The following is a 19,786-nucleotide window of genomic DNA, read 5'->3' as shown; positions in this document are numbered from 1 at the left end:
TTCCTTTCTACTTTTTAACTTTGTTTTTAAAGCACAAGATCTCATTCTGTCATCTAGTCTGGAGTGCAGTGGCAAGATCATAGCTCACTATGATATATATGCATAGCTATGATCATGCTCACTACAGCCTTAACTCTTCTCCTCAAGCAATCCTCCCACCCCGGCCTCCCAAAGCACTGAGATTATAGGCATAATCACCACACCTGGCTAGTTTTGTTCTTTTCTGCTATTAGGTATGGACATGAACTTTAATTATTCCCCAGATTTCTTTGCATTTCAATACTCTGCTCTTTGCCTCCCCAATAAAGTAGAGAGAAAGGATGAAATAGGTACCGTGAAACTTTAAATATCTATGTACCACTTGCATAAAATTATCACAATTTTAAATAATTTTCTATTTACTAATATAATCATGCTGTTAACTATTTTGACAGTCTACTTTGTTCATTTACATTAGTAAATGTACTTTCCACATATTTCCAGATAAAAAGTAGTCTTCTTTCTACTTTGTTTGAAATGATTAAGTATAATCAATAATGCAATAACTGATAACTAAATATTTTTTTTCTGTGTTTCCTTCCCTGTCCTCCTGCCACATCATATTAGCTGTTAGCTGTGGTCACCCTGGTAGTCCAATTTATGGAAGAACAAGTGGAAATGGGTTCAACTTTAATGATGTGGTAACATTCTCATGCAATATTGGGTATCTTATGCAAGGGCCAACAAAGGCACAGTGCCAGGCCAACAGACAGTGGAGCCATCCTCCACCTATGTGCAAAGGTAAATGTCTAAGTATATTCCCATTTGGGGGCATGATAATAATATTCACATAAACATCAGTGACACACTTAAAACAGCTTGAGCAGAATAGTAAAAAGTTTTTATCTAATAAAACGTACAGCTTTAATACTGATGTCATCTCATTAACAATGCTTTCCTTTTTCTAAATTTGTAACATATTTTTAAAAGTTAAAAGTGGTAGAGTTAATTTCTAACTTTCTTTTGTAACTTATATTTTTAAAAGTTAAAAGTGGTAGAGTTAATTTCTAACTTTCTTATTTGTATCTGTTTTGTGACTGCATATAAAAAGTAATTGAGATTATTTTTACTTGCAATTTGCTTTGGCATTTATTTTCTTTTTATTTTTCTGAAAACTATATGTGGGCCTGGCTTGCCAGTACACCTGTATTGAGGCTTTATTCATTTTTTTAATCTATAGAAACAGATTAAGGAGAACTCTTCGATGTTTTTCCAGTTTGCAAAGAAGTATATTTCATATTGTATGACAAAATACAACCAAATTATCATTCTCCTGCATGTTGTTTTCTTACAGTTCAGCTATAGCTTAAAAGATATCATTTTTAAAATTCGTACTTAGCACAATACTTACGAAGTTGCTATTTTCCTAATTGTTGCCAAATTTTTTTCTTTCTTCTGTATTTTCTACCACATAGATTTCAGTCCATTTTCTAGATAATCCATGGGATTAATTTTATTATTGGAATCTGGTTGTTTGAATAAATTTACTTTTGAAACTAAGTATGTAAATTTCTAATATAAATCTATATAGGTATATGTATATTATTCCAAACATATGTTTCAAAATTTGTCATTTGTTTAGTGGTCAACTGTTCTGATCCTGGAATTCCAGCCAATTCTAAAAGAGAAAGTAAAATAGAACATGGAAATTTTACTTACGGCACTGTGGTATTCTATGACTGCAATCCTGGATATTTTTTATTTGGATCTTCAGTTTTGATATGTCAACCAAATGGACAATGGGACAAACCTTTACCAGAATGTATCAGTAAGTAGATAATGTGAATTGTTTCTTGAGAACATGTCATGGAAACCATAGGGATGTTTATCATCTTTATAAAATGACCTGAAGATATATATCACAGAGAAGCATATTGATTTTATTGTTTTACTGTTTTGAAATTATACTTTTCTATATTTTGCAAATTCAATGTCCAAATGTAATTTTCTTAAAATTAATGTGATAAATATTTATCTATCATTCTTTGATTTTGCACTTTGGAGCAGATAAAATATGAAAAGTAGTCATATTTCCTACTTTACAATATTATCGTCTGTAAGAGGCAACTATGCTTTTATTCTGTACTAATATTTAATATTTCATTTAAGGCAAAATTAGTCTTAAACATCCATCTTGGATTCAGAATACATGAAGATTTACACAAAAGTGTTACTTAAAACTTATTGATCTTAAATATTTGTCATATAGAGACACATATACTTGTTAATGCAATAATTGTTAATATATATCATCTTTCTAGTCAGTGAATATCTAATAAGTGCATTTTGTTATATGTTATGATAGGAGTTGTAGAATGTATATAAAATAGATTACAGCCAAGATGCTTAAAGTAACACACATAGTGAGAAAAATAATTTAGCAGATATAAATCAAACTTCTGTGAAGGCATAGAGGAGTGAACATAAATTCTAGCAATTCAGTCAATTGATAGGTCTCAAATTGAACTAGATCTCAAACAGTTGGTGAGTCTTGGACTTGACAGGGAAGAGAAGAATAATTTCATAGACTGAATGAATAGCGTGTGAAGAAATCGTTCATTTTTGGCAAATAATTTTTGGTTTTATTAAATTGCTAAATTATAAAATTATTTTATGATTATGTTTCATTTAGATGATTTTTTATGTTCATGGGGTGTACTTTTATGAACATTTTGTGACAACATTCATGTACTAATGAAGAAACAACACTTTTTGCTGTGTCTATAAAATTTCAGATTCTATGCATATAGTTCAGTAATTTGGCCTGCTGATTAAAATTCATTTGACTTATTTGTGTTGACTGGTGTAATTATTTGAATAATTTACTTACTTATTCTTATGTAGCTACCACATTAAAGTTAAAAATCTTTTCATAGGACTTGTAAGCCTGAAGTTCTTCAGGTGTTCTGAGCTCTCATATGTTTTTTGACTTATCATTTCCTATAGCTCTCCCTGGTAGAGTATTATATACTGAAAGGTTTTATTAAGTTTTTGTGTCCTCATGTGCTGTTTGATACTCTAGAGATATGTGACACTCAGTATTTCTCTGAGTACAACTAACAGGGGACACATGTTAAATTCTGAAACTACCTATCACTCATAAAGTATATTCTATAATGTATTGACTTTTGCTTCTGCTATGACTAGCAGTTTTAGTTTATAAGCCACTGAGTATTGTCTTTTTACAGCATAATTTATTCATTACTGACTTGAAATGTAATGATTCTAGACTATATATTAAATTGTGAATCACAGATCAATCTTCATTGAATCTCTTGAACCCTCAAGTTCTTTTCATGTAATTTCTGTATTGCTTCACTTTAAATCCACATGGTGTCCTATGTCCTTACTTAGCAAATCCACATTAATCTTCTCCTTAACTTTCACAGATTTTACCAGGAACAGATACAGTTCGAACTCATACACATATATATGTGGACACACACTCATCACTCTCACATGTACAGATTTATCATAATCACTTAATCATTTTTAATGCTTACTTAGCTTACAATGTTGCTGTTAAACTCATCCTCAGAATGAGTAAGTTAACAGAACAGCTGCTATAGCTGCAAACTCCACTTTGTTTTTAAAAAGCCACCTTCAACATAGATGTTTGATTTCTGGAGGCTTTAGATGTTTCAGCAGAACATTTACTTCTGGTATATTCTATAAACATGCTGGTATAGGTTGTTCGATAGGAGATATAAAAAAATTTTATATTCAATAATTATGTATTGTAGTGATTGACTGTGGACACCCTGGGGTTCCTCCTAATGCAGTCCTGTCTGGCGAGAAGTATACTTTTGGGTCTACTGTTCACTATTCCTGCACAGGAAAGCGTTCCCTTTTAGGCCAGTCATCAAGAACCTGCCAATTGAATGGCCATTGGAGTGGATCACAACCTCATTGTTCAGGTACCACTTGGAAAATTGGACAATATGTGTTGGAAATTACATTATTGTTAGTAGTAGTAGTAGTAACGTATACACAAAACAATCTAAAGACTTAAAATATATTTCTCTCTGAAAAATCTCATAAGAAAAGCTGAAACACTGCTTACACATTACTGGAATATGTGTAAGGCTATAGAAATGCAGGGTACTGATGTTGTAGATGATAAATTACAAGTTTGTGTTTTGAACTGTGTTGCTAATTTAAAGAATTTATGGTTTTAGGATGCTACACTGTATGAAGTGCTTTTGTTCGTTAAAATGGTGAAACTATTCAAGCTAAAGTATCTATCCCATTTTAGCAGATACCACATATAATTTTCCTCAGAAGGCAATATTGTATCAGTGATTTTCTGTCAGAGTTCAGTTCTATTTGACTTTCTAAGCAATTGATTACTTTAATGGTATAATTTTAAAATAAAGTCCAAAATGTTGTAAATTGAACTAATCTAATTCATTTTATTAAAGATATTTATCTATCCTAATATTAATAAGTGACATATTGCTTAGAGTTATCTTTGCATAAATCAATATTAAAGATATTTTAATTAATAATTTGTTCACAGAGTATTTGGTAAATCTTTTCTGAGATAAACGTTTAAGTTACCACTTTTTTTCAAAAACACCATTTACGTTTTAGATCTATGATGGCTCCCTAGTTGATACTATTTATTTTTACCCATCAACCAGATATTGTGCTTATTTTTCTGCTTTTTCTTTATATTTATATATTGTCCATTGTCTTTACACTACTTTATCTCTGTGGATACCATTCTGATGACTTACTAGGAGTTGTTTTACATTATTTTCACTTTAGAGTTAAAAGCAGTGAAATGGTAAATTAACCCCAAATCTTTTAACTAGTGATTAATCCCTATGAAGTGACTGCCTGGGACTTTGAATGTAATCTACAGATTTAGAAAAACTATCATTTTTAATGTAACTATAAAATTGATTTTATGAGAATTAAAGTCTTATCTTGGAGTGACTCATAGTAAATTAACTCTCAGATAACTGCTTATACGTGCGAACACACAGACTCACCCCCCGCCCCCACCCCACAATGTATTAGGAAACTGCTACTAAATTGAGTAATAAAATGGTACACAGATATTTAAAAGTGAAATACTAATCTTAAAATTTGGTGTGGTTATTAATTTTACATCACATGAAAATAAGGACATATAATGAAGTATTCCAAATACACAAGGCATATAAAAAGGACAAATGGAAAGAACATTTTCAATGCTTATATTTTCAACCCTTCTCTCTCTCTCTCTCTCTCTAGCTCGCTCACTCTCTCTATGTATATTAACACTATGGCAATTTTGATTAGGATTATTTAAGAAATGATAAAACGACTAGGTAAAGACTGAGTAAATCTTTAACACTAAAATCAAAAGATGAATGCCTAGTTATGAGCAATATTCTTATCAGAAACTTAAGTCAGAGTTTCTAAATTTTGGTCTTTTACATTTTATTTTTATGTTTTCATATACGAGGAATATGCAGTTCATTCATCTTTGATCATTGGTCATTGGTAGAGAAAATAAGAGACAGAAACCTAGGCTATCAGAACTGTATTATAATATTTACATGTCCTAGCACACCACAGTTCTACTTTAACAAAAACAATAAAAATATTATCAGTAATCAAGAAATTCAGAAAAGGAAACATGCAAATTGCAGAATTCAGTTTTTTTTAAATTTTGGTTTTATGAGTCTGTTGTCATTTCAGTTCATAGTACTGTCGGTTACACATTTTCCATTAGCTTGGTTATTAACTAGGTTTGGAAAAACTTATGAAATATCCTTAACCTATTTAACGTCTCCAAATTCACTGATAAAAAAAATAACACTGTACTCTGCAACTATTTTCTTTTTCATTTACACTTTTTTTTAAATGACTGGAGTCAGATAAGAAATATGAATTACAATTTTACTCCATGTATGCTAAAACACAGCATGCACAAAAACAAATGCCTACCAGGCCCTTGGACTAACTGGTAAACTTAATAAATGTTTATGGGAATTGGTTAACTTGAACTGTACTGCATTTCAGGTGATGCTACTGGGACATGTGGCGATCCAGGTACTCCCGGCCATGGCTCTAGACAGGAAAGCAATTTCAGAACTAAAAGTACTGTACGTTATGCTTGTGATACTGGTTACATCCTTCATGGCTCAGAAGAAAGAACATGTTTAGCTAATGGCAGTTGGACCGGAAGGCAGCCAGAGTGCAAAGGTAATCTCAAGCAGAAATTAAATATACTGCAACTACTGGATTTTAGTGTGTATCTAAATCCAGATGAGTACTACTAGGAAAATAACTCTTACTAGTTTATTCTGCCTGCAACTATGAAATAAAACAGTCGTATTCCCATTATACTGTAACCATCTCCTAAGATAACTATAACCGATAATTTTTTTAAAAAACCCTCATTGGTCATATATATGCAAACATTGTTCACAACATAGCAAATGTTTATATTTAAAAAGTAATATATATTTGTTAAAAATATTTATTCTTTCCTCTTTACAGTAGTCCCTCCTTTATCCATGGAGAATACATTCCAAGACTTTTAGTGGGAGCCTGAAACCACAGATACTACCTAACCCTTTATTTCTATGATTTTTCACACATACCTGTAATAAAGTTTTATTTATAAATTATGCACAGTAGGAGATTAAAACTATAATAGTAAAATAGAACAATTATAGCAATATACTAGAATAAAAGTTATGTGAATATGGTCTCTCACTCAAAATATCTTGTTGACTGTACTCACCCTTCTTCTTGTGATCTTTTGATCTGATAACCAAGGCAGATATTAGGTGACTGACGAGTGGATATCATATACAGGGTAGGTACCCTGGACAAGGGATGATTCACTTTCCATGTGGGACGACATGATATTTCATCATGCTACTCAGAACTTAAAATGTATGGATTGGCTATTTCTGGAATTTTCCATATATTATTTTTAGACCATGATTGACCATGGCTAAGTGAAACTGTGGAAAGAATAGTAGATAAGGGGAGACTAGTGTACCTATATTGTAGAGACAAGAGAAAATGATAGGTTGTTCTTACCCTAACATAACCTCAATGTCTGTCTTAGCTTCTAGTTTGTAGAAATGGAAAAATATAGAAACATACAGAAGTGTTATTAAGATTTTTAATTGTAGAGTACAATTGTTAGTTACTAGAATTCACAACATCTAGGGTGCTTGAGTAAAATTTTAATTGTTTTGACTCAGAGTTAACATAATTAAATCTTTACAAGAGAGCCAGTTGTGGCTGAAGCCTGTAATCCCCACAATTTGGGACACTGAGGCAGGAGGATCACTTGAGGCCAGGAGTTTGAACCAGCCTGAGTAGGACCCAGCCTGAGACCACATCTCTACAAAAATTTTAAAAATTAGCCAGGTGTGGTGGCAATATGCCTGTAGTCCTAGCGACTCCGAATGCTAAGGCAGGAGGATCACTGAGTCCAGGAGGCAGAGGCTGCAGTGAACCATGATTATGCTACTGCACTCTAGCCTAGGTGACAGAGCGAGACTCTGTTTAAAAAAAAAAAAAAGAAAGATAAAAAGGAAAAAGAAAAATATTTTACAAAATTGACTAGTAAATAAAATGTTGCTAGAAAATTATTGTATTGACCTTAATTGTTCTTTTTGTGATTATTTTATTGGAAAAACTAAACTTGCAAAATATTTTTAAACTTACTTGATGTTGTACCAAACATATTGGTTTTGTAAATAGAAGATAATTCCCAATCAAACTTTCCTGAGGGTTTTTTGATTGACTATGTTATAGAAATATTTGATTATGTTTAATATTTATATTCTAGAAAAGATAGTTATCTTTCTTTAACTGGGTCAGTTTTAATAATCTTATGAAGGAGTTGCAACTTAGTTGATATAGGGAAAAGACTTGGAAAACATAGTGCTGAGTAAAATACAGTAAGAGAGACTAAACTCTTTATTTCTCAAACTTATTTTCCAAAGTCAAGGTCTTTTTAATGATGCTGTGGGCATCATTATACATGCAACATTGTGTGGGTGACATCTAAGTCAGTCCTTTGTTCAGCTGACCTACAAAATATTTTATAGATGAAATGCAGACTTGTGCTGATATTGCTTTGTTAGCATGCATATTATGGATAAAAGGAGAACTATGAGTTGTAGCAAATACAATAGAATTAATATTTTTCTCAGAAATGAAGCTCATACAAATCACTTACACAAACAGATTTTAGTAGACGAATGGATAAAGGATATGAACAGAAAGCAGAAATTAAAAAAAACTGTAACCTATAGAAGAAATTCAACAGAACTACTAATAAAAAATTATGATTAAATATTAAGGTATCATTTTCACCTATTTTAAACACGGTAATATAAAATTCTTGTGTGCAGGAGCAGCAAAACTAGAACTTTAAAATATTTCAAGATGATTTTTATTGTTATATTTTGAGAGCAATTTGACGAAAATTGCTCTCAACATGATAATGAATAGAATGATAAATATTCATGGGATATATCTATTGCTTCAGTTTATTACTCCACTTTTGTGGAATGTTTTCCAAGGAAAATAGAAATATTAAAGAGAACACACAATTATGAAAATGTAATTCTTATTTCTGTTTATAACTAGCAATAATTTGGAATAATCTTACACTAGGAAAAGTATTGCTTAAGCAATTTTATGTTTACATGATCTAATAGTGTATAGTCAATAAAATATTACGATATAGGCCATGAAGCAATATGAGAAAATGTACATTACCTAAAACTTAGAAATAAGATTTAAAATTATGTGCTATATTAGAACCATGAGAAATGATTTTCATTTAAGTGAAAGTATGAAAGGAAATACACACAAAAAAATACTAGGACAGTTATGAAATTATTGGTATTTTTACTCTTTATTCCAAATGTTTTCTATTGCTGTCATATTACTTTAAATAATTTATAATAAAACATGAAAGGTATTTTCAGAATGTGAAGGATAAAGCACATGTAAAAATAAAAATATTAAATAATGTGTTTAAGTGACTTCATTTAATCAATAGAGAAATGCAAATTTGAAGAATGTAACATTTTTGACAAACAGATTCTTTTAAATGATGGAAAATGGTGTTACATAGGAGGTGTGAACACAAGCAAAGTTTTATGCTATCAATGCAAGTGTGTATTGTTATAATATCTTTAGTGGTTCTGTGGCAATATATTTCAAACAAGTTAAATTTTTAATGTTTTAGGTATTTTTTATTGATACATAATTTTACATATTAATGGGGCACATGTGATATTTTGTTACATGCATAAATGTGTAATGATCCAGTCAGAATATTTATGATATCCATCACCACAAGCATTTATTATTTCTATGTGTTGATAATATTTCAGGTCCTCACTTCTAGCTATTTTGAAATGTACAATACACTGTTGTTAATTACAGTCACCCTACTAAAATATGATCCAGAAATTATTTTAGATATTTATCTTAAACATAGAACTAATGTACAGAGTTGTAAATATAAGTTCTAGTATGTTATATCCAAAAATCATAGAAAAATAAAACCAAGCCTAACTAAATGTTTTTCAACAGGGAATTGGTTAGGTAAATTATGAACTGTATGGAAAACCATACAGTTACTAAACTTTATGATAGAAAGATACCTTAATTGTAATTTTATGTAAGAAAAATAGAAATAAAAAAGAGTAAATTAATATTTCACTGTTGTATAGTCTACACCTAACACAAAGCCTAGAATATTGAAATAATTATATTCATATTAATACATAATCATATACACATATATGCATATATAAATATCAATTTCTATTTTTCAGTGGTGGAATTTTAAGCAATCTTTACTTTCTTCCTTATACTTCTTTTTGTCATTTTAGAAATGACTACTTATTACTTTGATACAAGAAAACAAATGGTACCATGATTTTTAAAATAAGAGTTCTCTCTAGCAACAAAAGAAAGGCAAACATATAAAATATACTTCCTATAAAGATGCATCACAAAAAAAAATTCAATTTACAAACATGTATTATGTTTCAGCTTATTTCCTACGCTGAATATGATTCAATGCTTTTATTGTATGCTATCAGCATCATTCCTAGGAATTTGTACTAGATGAACAATCTGCTATTAACTAGCTTTGTGAGATTGGGCAAGTTACTTAATCTTTCTGTGCCTCACTTTCCTATTAAGAAATGATGGTGATGTTAATACTAACTCAGAACATTTTTGTGAGAAGTAAATAATTTTGGAAAAGTTGTGGCTGTGACATATTAAGTGCTTAATGAATCTAAAAAAATGGTAACTCATTTTTATTAGATTATGTCTGTTGACTGCTGGGAAATGACTCTTGTGAGAAGAGACGGTTTGGTTGACTAGTATTAAATGTAAATGCAGGTTTATTCACAGGCAACAATAAATCATTTTTCTCCTAAATGTCAATATTGCAGAGGCAAAGTAGTTGCTGTTTCCTTTCATTGTATCCAGCAAGCTTTAAGCCTTCACTCATGATAGATGACGCACTTACCTTGTTTCATTTTAAGTTAATTTTACTTGTGCTTATTTCAAATAAAATGTCTGGATAGGAGAAATTTGTGTATTAGGTGTGGAGGAATTAAAGTCAAGAGAACAGAAACAACAGTATGATTTGGCCATATCTTGAAACCACCCTGACTAAAGAAATTCTTGATTTTTATTGTGCGGAAATTTGACTCTGCCTAGGTCTCTATTTCAAAATAAAAATTACATGACATTTTAAAAGAGAGATGACATTATCTCAAATCCTTCTTGCATTACGTCAAGCTATGGATCATGATATATAACAAGTAAACATGGCCAAAATTTTATTTCAGGCAGGCACTAATGCATTTAGAAGAAAGTAATCATGCTTAACAACAAAGTAAAAATGTCTGTTTTATCATAGGTTCTGCTTAAAATATTATCTAGAGTTTGATTTTTATGTATATATGTAAAATGGATAAGGTTCTTGCCTACACATGCATACACACACACGCGCGCATGCACACACACACACACACACGGCAGTTATACAAATGATAGGCAAAAAGAAATATTTAAGATGCAGCAAGGGATGCAGATGGTATTTTCTGAAATTATAATCATATTTCATATTCATAAAAGCCTTCACTTCTGTAAGGTACTAAAATGCCTTCTGATATTACAAGAAAATTAAGCATTACGTTTGATATATTATAGCTTTTAAGTCAGATAGTTTAAAAATTAACATATTGTTGACAAATAGTTAAACATATATGTAAAATAGTTAATCATAAAAAGACATTTGTGTTTGTAACTTTTATTTAGAATATATTGAAACTTAATGAAAACGATTACTAATATTTAATTACTTTGTTTTTACTCGGTTTAGTTTTGGTACTCTGGTCTAGAAATAGAATTTATACATTTTAATGCAAAACAGTCATGTACTTATACAAACAAAAATATACATAGATGCTTACAATATTAAAATTGTGTATCTGTCTTTTCTGAAATATAAATGTAATAAATCTCTGTTGCATCTCATCACTCATTGTTACATGTCTTCCAATTTTACATGAGTTGCTTTTTAGACAGAGATTCTTATAATCCTTCTCTAAAAGATTTTGTGGTACCTGAAGCCAATACAGTACTCTTTGAATAATTATTTTACTCTGTAGAGTTTTTACTGAAGCTGCTAAAAAAAGTCTTAAGAAAATGTTATAATTTGCATCCCAGTAATTAAGCGAATAAAATCAACATACATTCATCTTGAATTTCAACTACCTAGATACTTCACTACTTATTTTAGAAGTTTTTATTGCTTCTTTGAATAATTTGAAAGAATCATTTAGTCATTAACTTTTTTGGGAAGAATTTCTGATTGCATTTTTTATATATACTCTTAAACACTCTGTTTTATAGCTGTGCAGTGTGGTAACCCAGGAACCACAGCCAATGGGAAAGTCTTCCGAATTGATGGCACAACATTTTCTAGTTCAGTCATTTATTCCTGCATGGAGGGATACATCCTTTCTGGACCTTCAGTTAGACAGTGCACAGCCAATGGAACATGGTCTGGAACTTTACCTAACTGTACAAGTAAGTATATTCTCAATATTTAAAAATCAGTAATTATATGAAAGTATTGATGAGTATATAAGTATTTTTGTGTGTTTTGTAATTAATAAAACCATGTAAGGTTTTAACTGTTTGTACTGCCTTTCAGATTAAAGGATTATAGTAGTTACCATGGCTAGAGTGTATACTAATGACTTTAGGATAAGTTGGCTTATCAAGGTACTACATTAACTGGCAGCAGAAAGAGAGGTCAGAGGAAGTCAGCACTAATAAATGTAATTTAACAGAATTTTAAGAACAATGATGATTTATAGCTGCAATTAAAATTAAAAATAGAATGGATGCAATTTTATTTTGTCAATATAACACATATTAATAACAAAATTGATTTTTAAAAGGCATACTGACTCTTTATGGGTTCTTGCACTGTCGTAGTGAGTCTCGATAACTGATTTGCTCTCTTGTTATGTTAAAAATAGATGGCACTTTGGAGATTCTGCATTATAATAAAATTACTCACTTGAAGAAATTTTTGAAAAATGTGTTTAAAAGTCTTAAAATTATACACATTAATGCTTATTTATAAAATAAATAGTATTTAACCAACAATAATACACAACCATTGGAAATTATGGTTATTTTCATTAAGAAGAATTAGCACTTTTGGAGGCTGAGATGTGTAGATCGCTTGAGCCCAGGAGTTTGAGATCAGCCTGGGAAACATGGCAAAAACCCTGTCTCTACAAAAAATACAAAACTTAGTCAGGTGTGGTGGTGCATGCCTGGAGTCCCAGGTACTCAGGAGGCTGAGATGAGAGGATCACCTGAGCCCAGGAGGTCAAGGATGTAGTGAACTCTGAATGTAACACTGCACTACAGCTTGGGTGACAGAGTGAGACCCTGTCTCAAAAGAAAATTGTTTAGACTGTGTGTTCATGGATTCTAAGTATCATGAGAGGACGTTGCTGAAGCCTCTGTAGCAAAGGAGACTTGGGGATACTAGTGGGAGGGCCTTTTGTATTGCAGTTTGGACAGAGTATATATACTTTTGCTGACCAAATAATTATCAGAAAATTAACTGAGAAGGCATGGCCTTGTATTGTGTGGGTGAGATAATCCCCTTTTTTTTCTGGGCTCCTTTTTGTTTGCATTTTCTGGATGAATGGGTCAAATGAATTTGTTGCCCTCAAAATAATGGCATACATGCATTCCTGGAGAAAATCAGTTGTAGTTAATATATTGCATGCAAAGTTTGTGTGCAATGTCACACAAGGGCTGTTGAGATACCCACGTATATTTTGTCTCTTCAAAAGTGAAAACAAACTATGCTTGGGAAGCTGTTGAAATAAGTACTGAATAGAACATATTCACTAAACCTATAATAGCAAAATATTTTCCAGTTATTGATAGGAACCAACAACTTCAGTAATATTGATATGGAGGTCTTAATCAGGGGCATCAGGGTATTTAGGCTGTGGTAATCAACTTTCCCATGCCAATTATTTTTTATCAGGTTTAAACACTGAACAAATTGGACTATTTAAAGGGAAGGCAGTAGGAACAATAGTTGTTTCCTTCAGTAGGTGTTATATGATGGTTCTTAATTACTGTAGACCTTGTTTTAATCTAAGTTGGGCTGTATTAACTATTATAATTAGAAGGACAGGTCCAAGGGGCTCCATTTTACCAAGCTGATTGTAAATGCCAGATAATTAATATTAATTTATTACTAATTGGTTCAAAATGTCCGTATCAGGTGCTATAGGTCAATGGGCACTCTGACCACAAGGAATTTAGGCAAAGCAATAGTTTCAGTGTTTAAGGTGAGACATACATGTTTGCCTTCTGTTTTGTGTTTGGTAACTCCTCTAAAGTACAGGATATACCTTGTACATTCAGTGGTATCTCCTCATATAACTGTAGTTTGAGGCCCAGTATCTATGAAGACCACAAAGATTTTTCAAGTACTACATATCAGAATCTGTTCATTTAAAACCCATATTGTGGAGATGTGAAATCCAATTCTGTTATTTTATCTTTCTGTTGAATAACTATTTTAGAAAAATTTGTATTTTCAATTGAGTCCAGTTGTGGATCTTTATTTCAATTTTTGTTTCTTCTCCCTGTATCCTAGTGTTTTGTTGTTGTTGTTGTTGTTGTTGTTTTTTGGGGGTGGAGTTACAGGATACGCTTCAGGAAGAAGGGCAATCTTCTCTACTCTGTCCTTATTTATATGTATCTTCCTCTAGAGAGTTCCAAATCATTATTTTAAATGTTGGGGGTCTTCCACAGGGCAGTTGTTATTGGGTTTAGGGACTCCAGGCCTAAGTCAGGTTTGAATTAAGCCCACAGCTGTGCTATGAGATGATATGGGTGTTCTTCCCTGAGAACCAGAATCTTTTTGATGACAGACACATAGACAGTAGCAACAACAACGAAGGTTGTTTTAGATACCTAAAGCCATCTGAGTTTAGGTATGGACTGGAGGTCACCACATGGTGACCACTCCTTGTCAGATAGGCAAGCATTGGATAAGCATACTTATTGCACAGTGTGCCAGCCTTTCCCCTGAGCACTCTATAGAATGGGAGTCAACACCTGCTTGAGACACATAACCAGTAGTCATAGAGTAAGACGTTCATCTGAGCCTAGCATCATTCATGGCTTGCACTAAATTTGAGACATATGATTAAATCTAAGACACACAGATAAGTCTAAGCTGAGAGACACAGAACTCAGAATCACTTTGGGAAGGACCACAAGCCAATACTCCTGTCTCTGAATGTCAATTTTCATACTTCTGACTTAGATCTATCATTTAAATCTTGGCAGAGGCCAGAAAAGCTCAGAAAATGCAGCAAAATCAGCACATCTCAAAATGTAAGTACACTAGCACAGCACCAAGCACTCTCTAGCCAGGTGGCAGCAGAGCCAGTTATCAAGTCACAAACAACAACAAAAAAGTCCCTCAGGTAATGATAGTCATCCCTTGGGCCACCTTACTCACTGCCAGTTGCTCTGTGGTTGCCTAAGAAAGAGCAGGATCAACTGCCCCCTCCCCAGAATTGGTTCCATATTGACTGATTATGCCACAAGGCTGAAGATGTCCCAAGAAGGTATGAAAGATTACCCACATGGTAAGACTCTCTTTGGTCAGAAATGGTTTGAGAGAAGGGATGGATGAATAGTGATATGGGTTGGCTGTGTCCCCACCCAAATCTCATCTTAGATTGTAGCTCCCATAATTCCCATGTGTTGTGGGAGGGACCCAGTGGGAGATAATTTAATCATGGGGCAGTTTCCCCCATACTGTTCTCGTGGTAGTGCTAAGTCTCATAAGATCTGATGATTTTATAAGGGGTGTCCCCTTTCACTTGGTTCTCATTCTCTCTTGACTGTCACCATGTAAGATGTGCCTTTCTCCTTCTGCTATAATTGTGAGGCCTCCCCAGCCACTTGGAACTGTGAGTCCATTAAATCTCTTTTTCTTTATAAATTACCCAGTCTTGGGTATGTCTTTTTCAGCAGTGTGAAAGCAGACTAATACAGTAAATTGGTACTGGCAGTTGGGTGCTGCTGTAAAGATACCCCAAAATGTGGAAGTGGCTTTGGAACTGAGTAAAAGGCAGAGGTTGGAACAGTTTGGAGGGCTCAGGAGAAGATAGAAAAATGTGGGAAAGTTTGGAACTTCCTAGAGACTTGTTGAATGGCTTTGAGCAAAATGCTGATAATGATATGGACAATGAAATCCAGGCTGAGATAGTTTCAGATGGAGATGAGGAACTTGTTGGAAACTGGAGTAAAGGTGACTCTTGCTACGTTTTAGTAAAGAGACTGGCAGCATTTTGCCCTTGCCCTAGAGATTTGTGGAACTTTGAACTTGAGGGAGATGATTTACGGTATCTGGTGGAAGAAATGTCTAAGCAGCAAAGCATTCAGGAGGTGATTCAGGTGCTGTTAAAAAGCATTCAGTTTTAAAAGGGAAATAGAATATAAAAGTTCAGAAAATTTGCAGCCTGGCAATGCAATAGTAAAGAAAAACCCATTTTCTGAGAAGAAATACAAGCTGGCTGTAGAAATTTGTGAAAGTAATGAGGAGCCAAATGTTAATTGCCAAAACAATAGGAAAAACGTCTCCAGGGCACAAGAGAGAAGTCTGTGGAAGCTCCTCCCATCACAGGCCTGGAGGTCTAGGAGGAAAATATGGTTTTGTGAGTCAAACCCAGGGCCTTCCTGCTGTGTGCAGTCTAGGAACTTGGTGCCCTGCATCCCATCCATGGCTAAAGGGACCAAGGTATGGCTCAGGCTGTGGCTTTGGAGTGTGCAAGCCCCAAGCCTTGGCAGCTTCCATGTGGTGTTGAGCCTGCAGGTGCACAGAAGTCAAGAATTGAGGTTTTGGAACATCTACCTAGATTTCAAATGATGTATGGACATGCCTGTACATCCAGGCAGAAGTTTGCTGCAGGAGTGGGGTCTTCAAGGACTTGTACACTCTGAAGTCATGGCCTGAGCTGTACCTTGACCCCTTTAGCCATGGCTAGAGTGGCTTGGATGCAGGGCACCAAATTCCTAGACTGCACACAGTAGGAAGGCCCTGGGTCTGACCCATGAAACCGTTTTTTCCTCCTAGACTTCCAGGCCTGTGATGGGAGGAGCTGTCACAGAGTTCTCTGTTATGCCCTGGGGACATTTTCCCCATTATCTTGGTGAAGAGAAACATGGGGTTGGAGCCCCTACACAGAGTCTGCACTGAGGCACTGCCTAGTGGAGCTGTGAGAAGAGGGTCACTGTCCTTCATACCCCAGAAAGGGAGATACATCGACAACTTGTACCATGTGCCTGGAAAAGTCACAGTGACTCAATGCCAGCCTGTGAAAGCGGGTGAGAGGGAGGCTGTACCTGCAAAGCCACAGGGGTGGAGCTGCCCAAGATGATGGGAACCCATCTCTTGCATCAGTGACCTGGATGTGAGACATGTAGTCACAGAAGATTATTTTGGAGCTTTAAGGTTTGACTGCCTTGCTGGATTTTGGACTTGTGTGGGGCCTGTAGCCCCTTCATTTTGGCCAATTTCTCCCATTTGGAACAGCTGTTATCCAATGCCTGTACCCCCATTGTATCTAGGAAGTAACTAACTTCCTTCTGATTTTATAGGTTCATAGGTGGAAGTACTTGTCTTGTGTCAGATGAGGTTTGGGACTGTGGACTTTTGAGTTAATACTGAAATGAGTTAAGACTTTTGGGGACTATTGGGAAGGCATGATTTGTTTTGAAGTGTGAGGATATGAGATTTGTGAGGGGCCAAGCTCGGAATAATATGGTTTGGCTGTAGCCCCAACCAAATCTCATCTTTAATTGTAACTCCCATAATTTTGACATTTTGTGGGAGGGACCCAGTGAGAGATAATTGAATCATGGAGGTGGTTTCTCCCATACTTGTCTCATGTAGTGAATAAGTCTCACAAGATCTGATGATTTTATAAGAGGTTTCCACTTTTGCTTGGTTCTCATTCTTTCTTGCCTGCCACCATGTAAGATGTGCCTTCCACCTTCTGCCATGATTGTGAGGCCTCCCTAGCCACTTGGAACTGTGAGTCCATTAAACCTCTTTTTCTTTTTTTTATTCTTTTTGAGATGGAGTTTCGCTCTTGTTGCCCAGGCTGGAGTGCAATGGTGCAATTTTGGCTCACTGCAACCTCTGTCTCCTGGGTTCAAGTGATTCTCCTGCCTCAGCTTCCTGAGTAGTTGGGATTACAGACACCCACCACCATGCCTGGCTAATTTTGTATTTTTAGTAGAGACAGGGTTTCGCCATGTTGATCAGGCTGGTTTTGAACTCCTGACATCAGGTGATCCATCTGCCTCGGCCTCCCAAAGTGCTGGGGTTACAGGCGAGAGCCACCGTGCCCAGCCTAAACCTCTTTTTCTTTATAAATTATCCAGTCTCAGGTACGTCTTTATCAGCAGTGTGAAAAATGTACTTATACATATAGTTTTGCTTTTTTTTAAATTGTGGTTAGTGGTTGGGAACTTGGGAAAAGTTCTAGTGAGTGTGCCAGGGTTTGCATGGTTTGAACTTCCCTGCTGATGCCAAATGAGGAAGCAAGCCGACTTTCTTGTTGGCTTGCCCAGATGTGGAGTAGAAGGGGAATGGGGAGGTAGAACTTGAAGCATCAAAAGGTTCTTTATGAAAATGCTCTTGTAGTCAAACATTTTACTTAGTCAATGTTACAAACACCAAAACACCACACAGCGTTGTTAAACAACTTTAATTAGTCAACTATTTCTTCAAGAGATTTAAATAGTAAGACAAATCTTATTTATGTACGTCATTACTACTTCAAGTGTTGTAATATTTTTGTGTAGATACATACTTGCATGAGGTATTATTTTTCTTCCACTGGAAGGACTTCTTTAAATTTGTCTTGTGGTCCATTTCTACTTATGATAATGATTTCAGCTTTTCTTTGTGTGCATATGTTTCATTTCACCTTTTAAAATACATATTTTCGCTGGGTATAGAATTCTGTATGACAAGTGGCATTCCTGGCCCCATGTCAGCTCCAGATATTGTTACATCTCATCTTTTGGGGTAGTTTTTTCTCAAACCATGGGCAGTTTCCTCAGGAGCTGATCAGAAATCTGCTGACTGTTTAAGGAGTTTCCTTCCTATATCTCTGGAGACATTTCTCTGTCAATGTCCACTCTGGTACCATGTCCCATAAACTCTACCTGCATAGTTTTCTCTTGACTCTCAGATCCATCTTCTCAACTCAAGGAGTCTGGTGGGCTATGCATAGCTTCCTCTTCCCTGTGCCACAGACTTGAAACTCTCTTAATGTAGTAAGATGAGGCAATCAGGGGATTCAACTAATTTGTTTCCTGTCACTCAAGAATCACTGTGCTTTGTTGCCTAATGTCCATTGTTTTGAAATATTTCTTTTTTTAAAATATACTCTTTCCTTTTTTTTTTTCTTTTGGTTCTTTCAGATGGAAGGTAAATTCTTCCTTGTTACTCCACGTTGGAGGAAAGCTGAATTCCTCTTACTTACTTAGAAAATATCTCATTTTTGCAATAGTGAACAACTTAACACTATCCCACTGTAGCCTTTAAAACTCTTATCCACCTTTTAAGTATCAGGTCATGTGAAACATTTGGCAAAACACCTCAAGACATTTTCTCCTCATATCCTTTTTAGCTAAAAGTAATCTCTCCATACTGTATAGCTTTTTTTTTTTTTTTTGGATGTTACCTATACCACTAAACTGTAAACTTTATAGAGCAGTAATGACTGGGTCTGTTTATCTCACTGGCCCTTTATGGTGGAGCATAGCACCTGATGAATAAGAGCGACTCAGTAAATTGTTGGTGACAGACTTCAATAGACAAATTTTATTTTAGTTATCAGTATACATGATTTACCATTCCAACTCAATATTTTTTTTTTTTTTTTTTTTTTTTGAGACAGAGTCTCGCTCTGTCACCCAGGCTGGAGTGCAGTGGCGTGATCTCGGTTCACTGCAAACTCTGCCTCCCGGGTTCAAGCCATTCTGCTGCCTCAGCCTCCCAAGTAGCTGGGACTACAGGCGCCTGCCACCACGCCTGGCTATTTTTTTGTATTTTTAGTAGAGACAGGGTTTCACCGTGTTATCCAGGATGGTCTCGATCTCCTGA

General features: G+C 34.4%; 1 protein-coding gene across 8 annotated transcripts in view; it reads left to right on the top strand.

Annotated features, from left to right (window-relative positions):
• Window positions 1-19,786, top strand: part of CSMD3 (CUB and Sushi multiple domains 3) — a 1,209,558-nt gene that overhangs the window by 1,139,173 nt on the left and 50,599 nt on the right. For all 8 annotated transcript variants that reach the window (XM_054656949.2, XM_016959787.4, XM_016959790.4 and 5 more), the window contains 5 exons: window positions 607-780; window positions 1,622-1,807; window positions 3,783-3,956; window positions 6,055-6,237; window positions 11,956-12,132. In XM_054656949.2, coding sequence (XP_054512924.1) covers window positions 607-780; window positions 1,622-1,807; window positions 3,783-3,956; window positions 6,055-6,237; window positions 11,956-12,132 — 894 coding nt within the window. The remainder of the gene's footprint in view (window positions 1-606; window positions 781-1,621; window positions 1,808-3,782; window positions 3,957-6,054; window positions 6,238-11,955; window positions 12,133-19,786) is intronic.

Source organism: Pan troglodytes, chromosome 7 (genome assembly GCF_028858775.2).
Source record: "Pan troglodytes isolate AG18354 chromosome 7, NHGRI_mPanTro3-v2.0_pri, whole genome shotgun sequence".
Lineage (NCBI taxonomy): Eukaryota > Metazoa > Chordata > Mammalia > Primates > Hominidae > Pan > Pan troglodytes.
The sequence above is the reverse complement of the archived record's forward strand: the minus strand, read 5'-3'. Positions and strand labels throughout refer to the sequence as shown.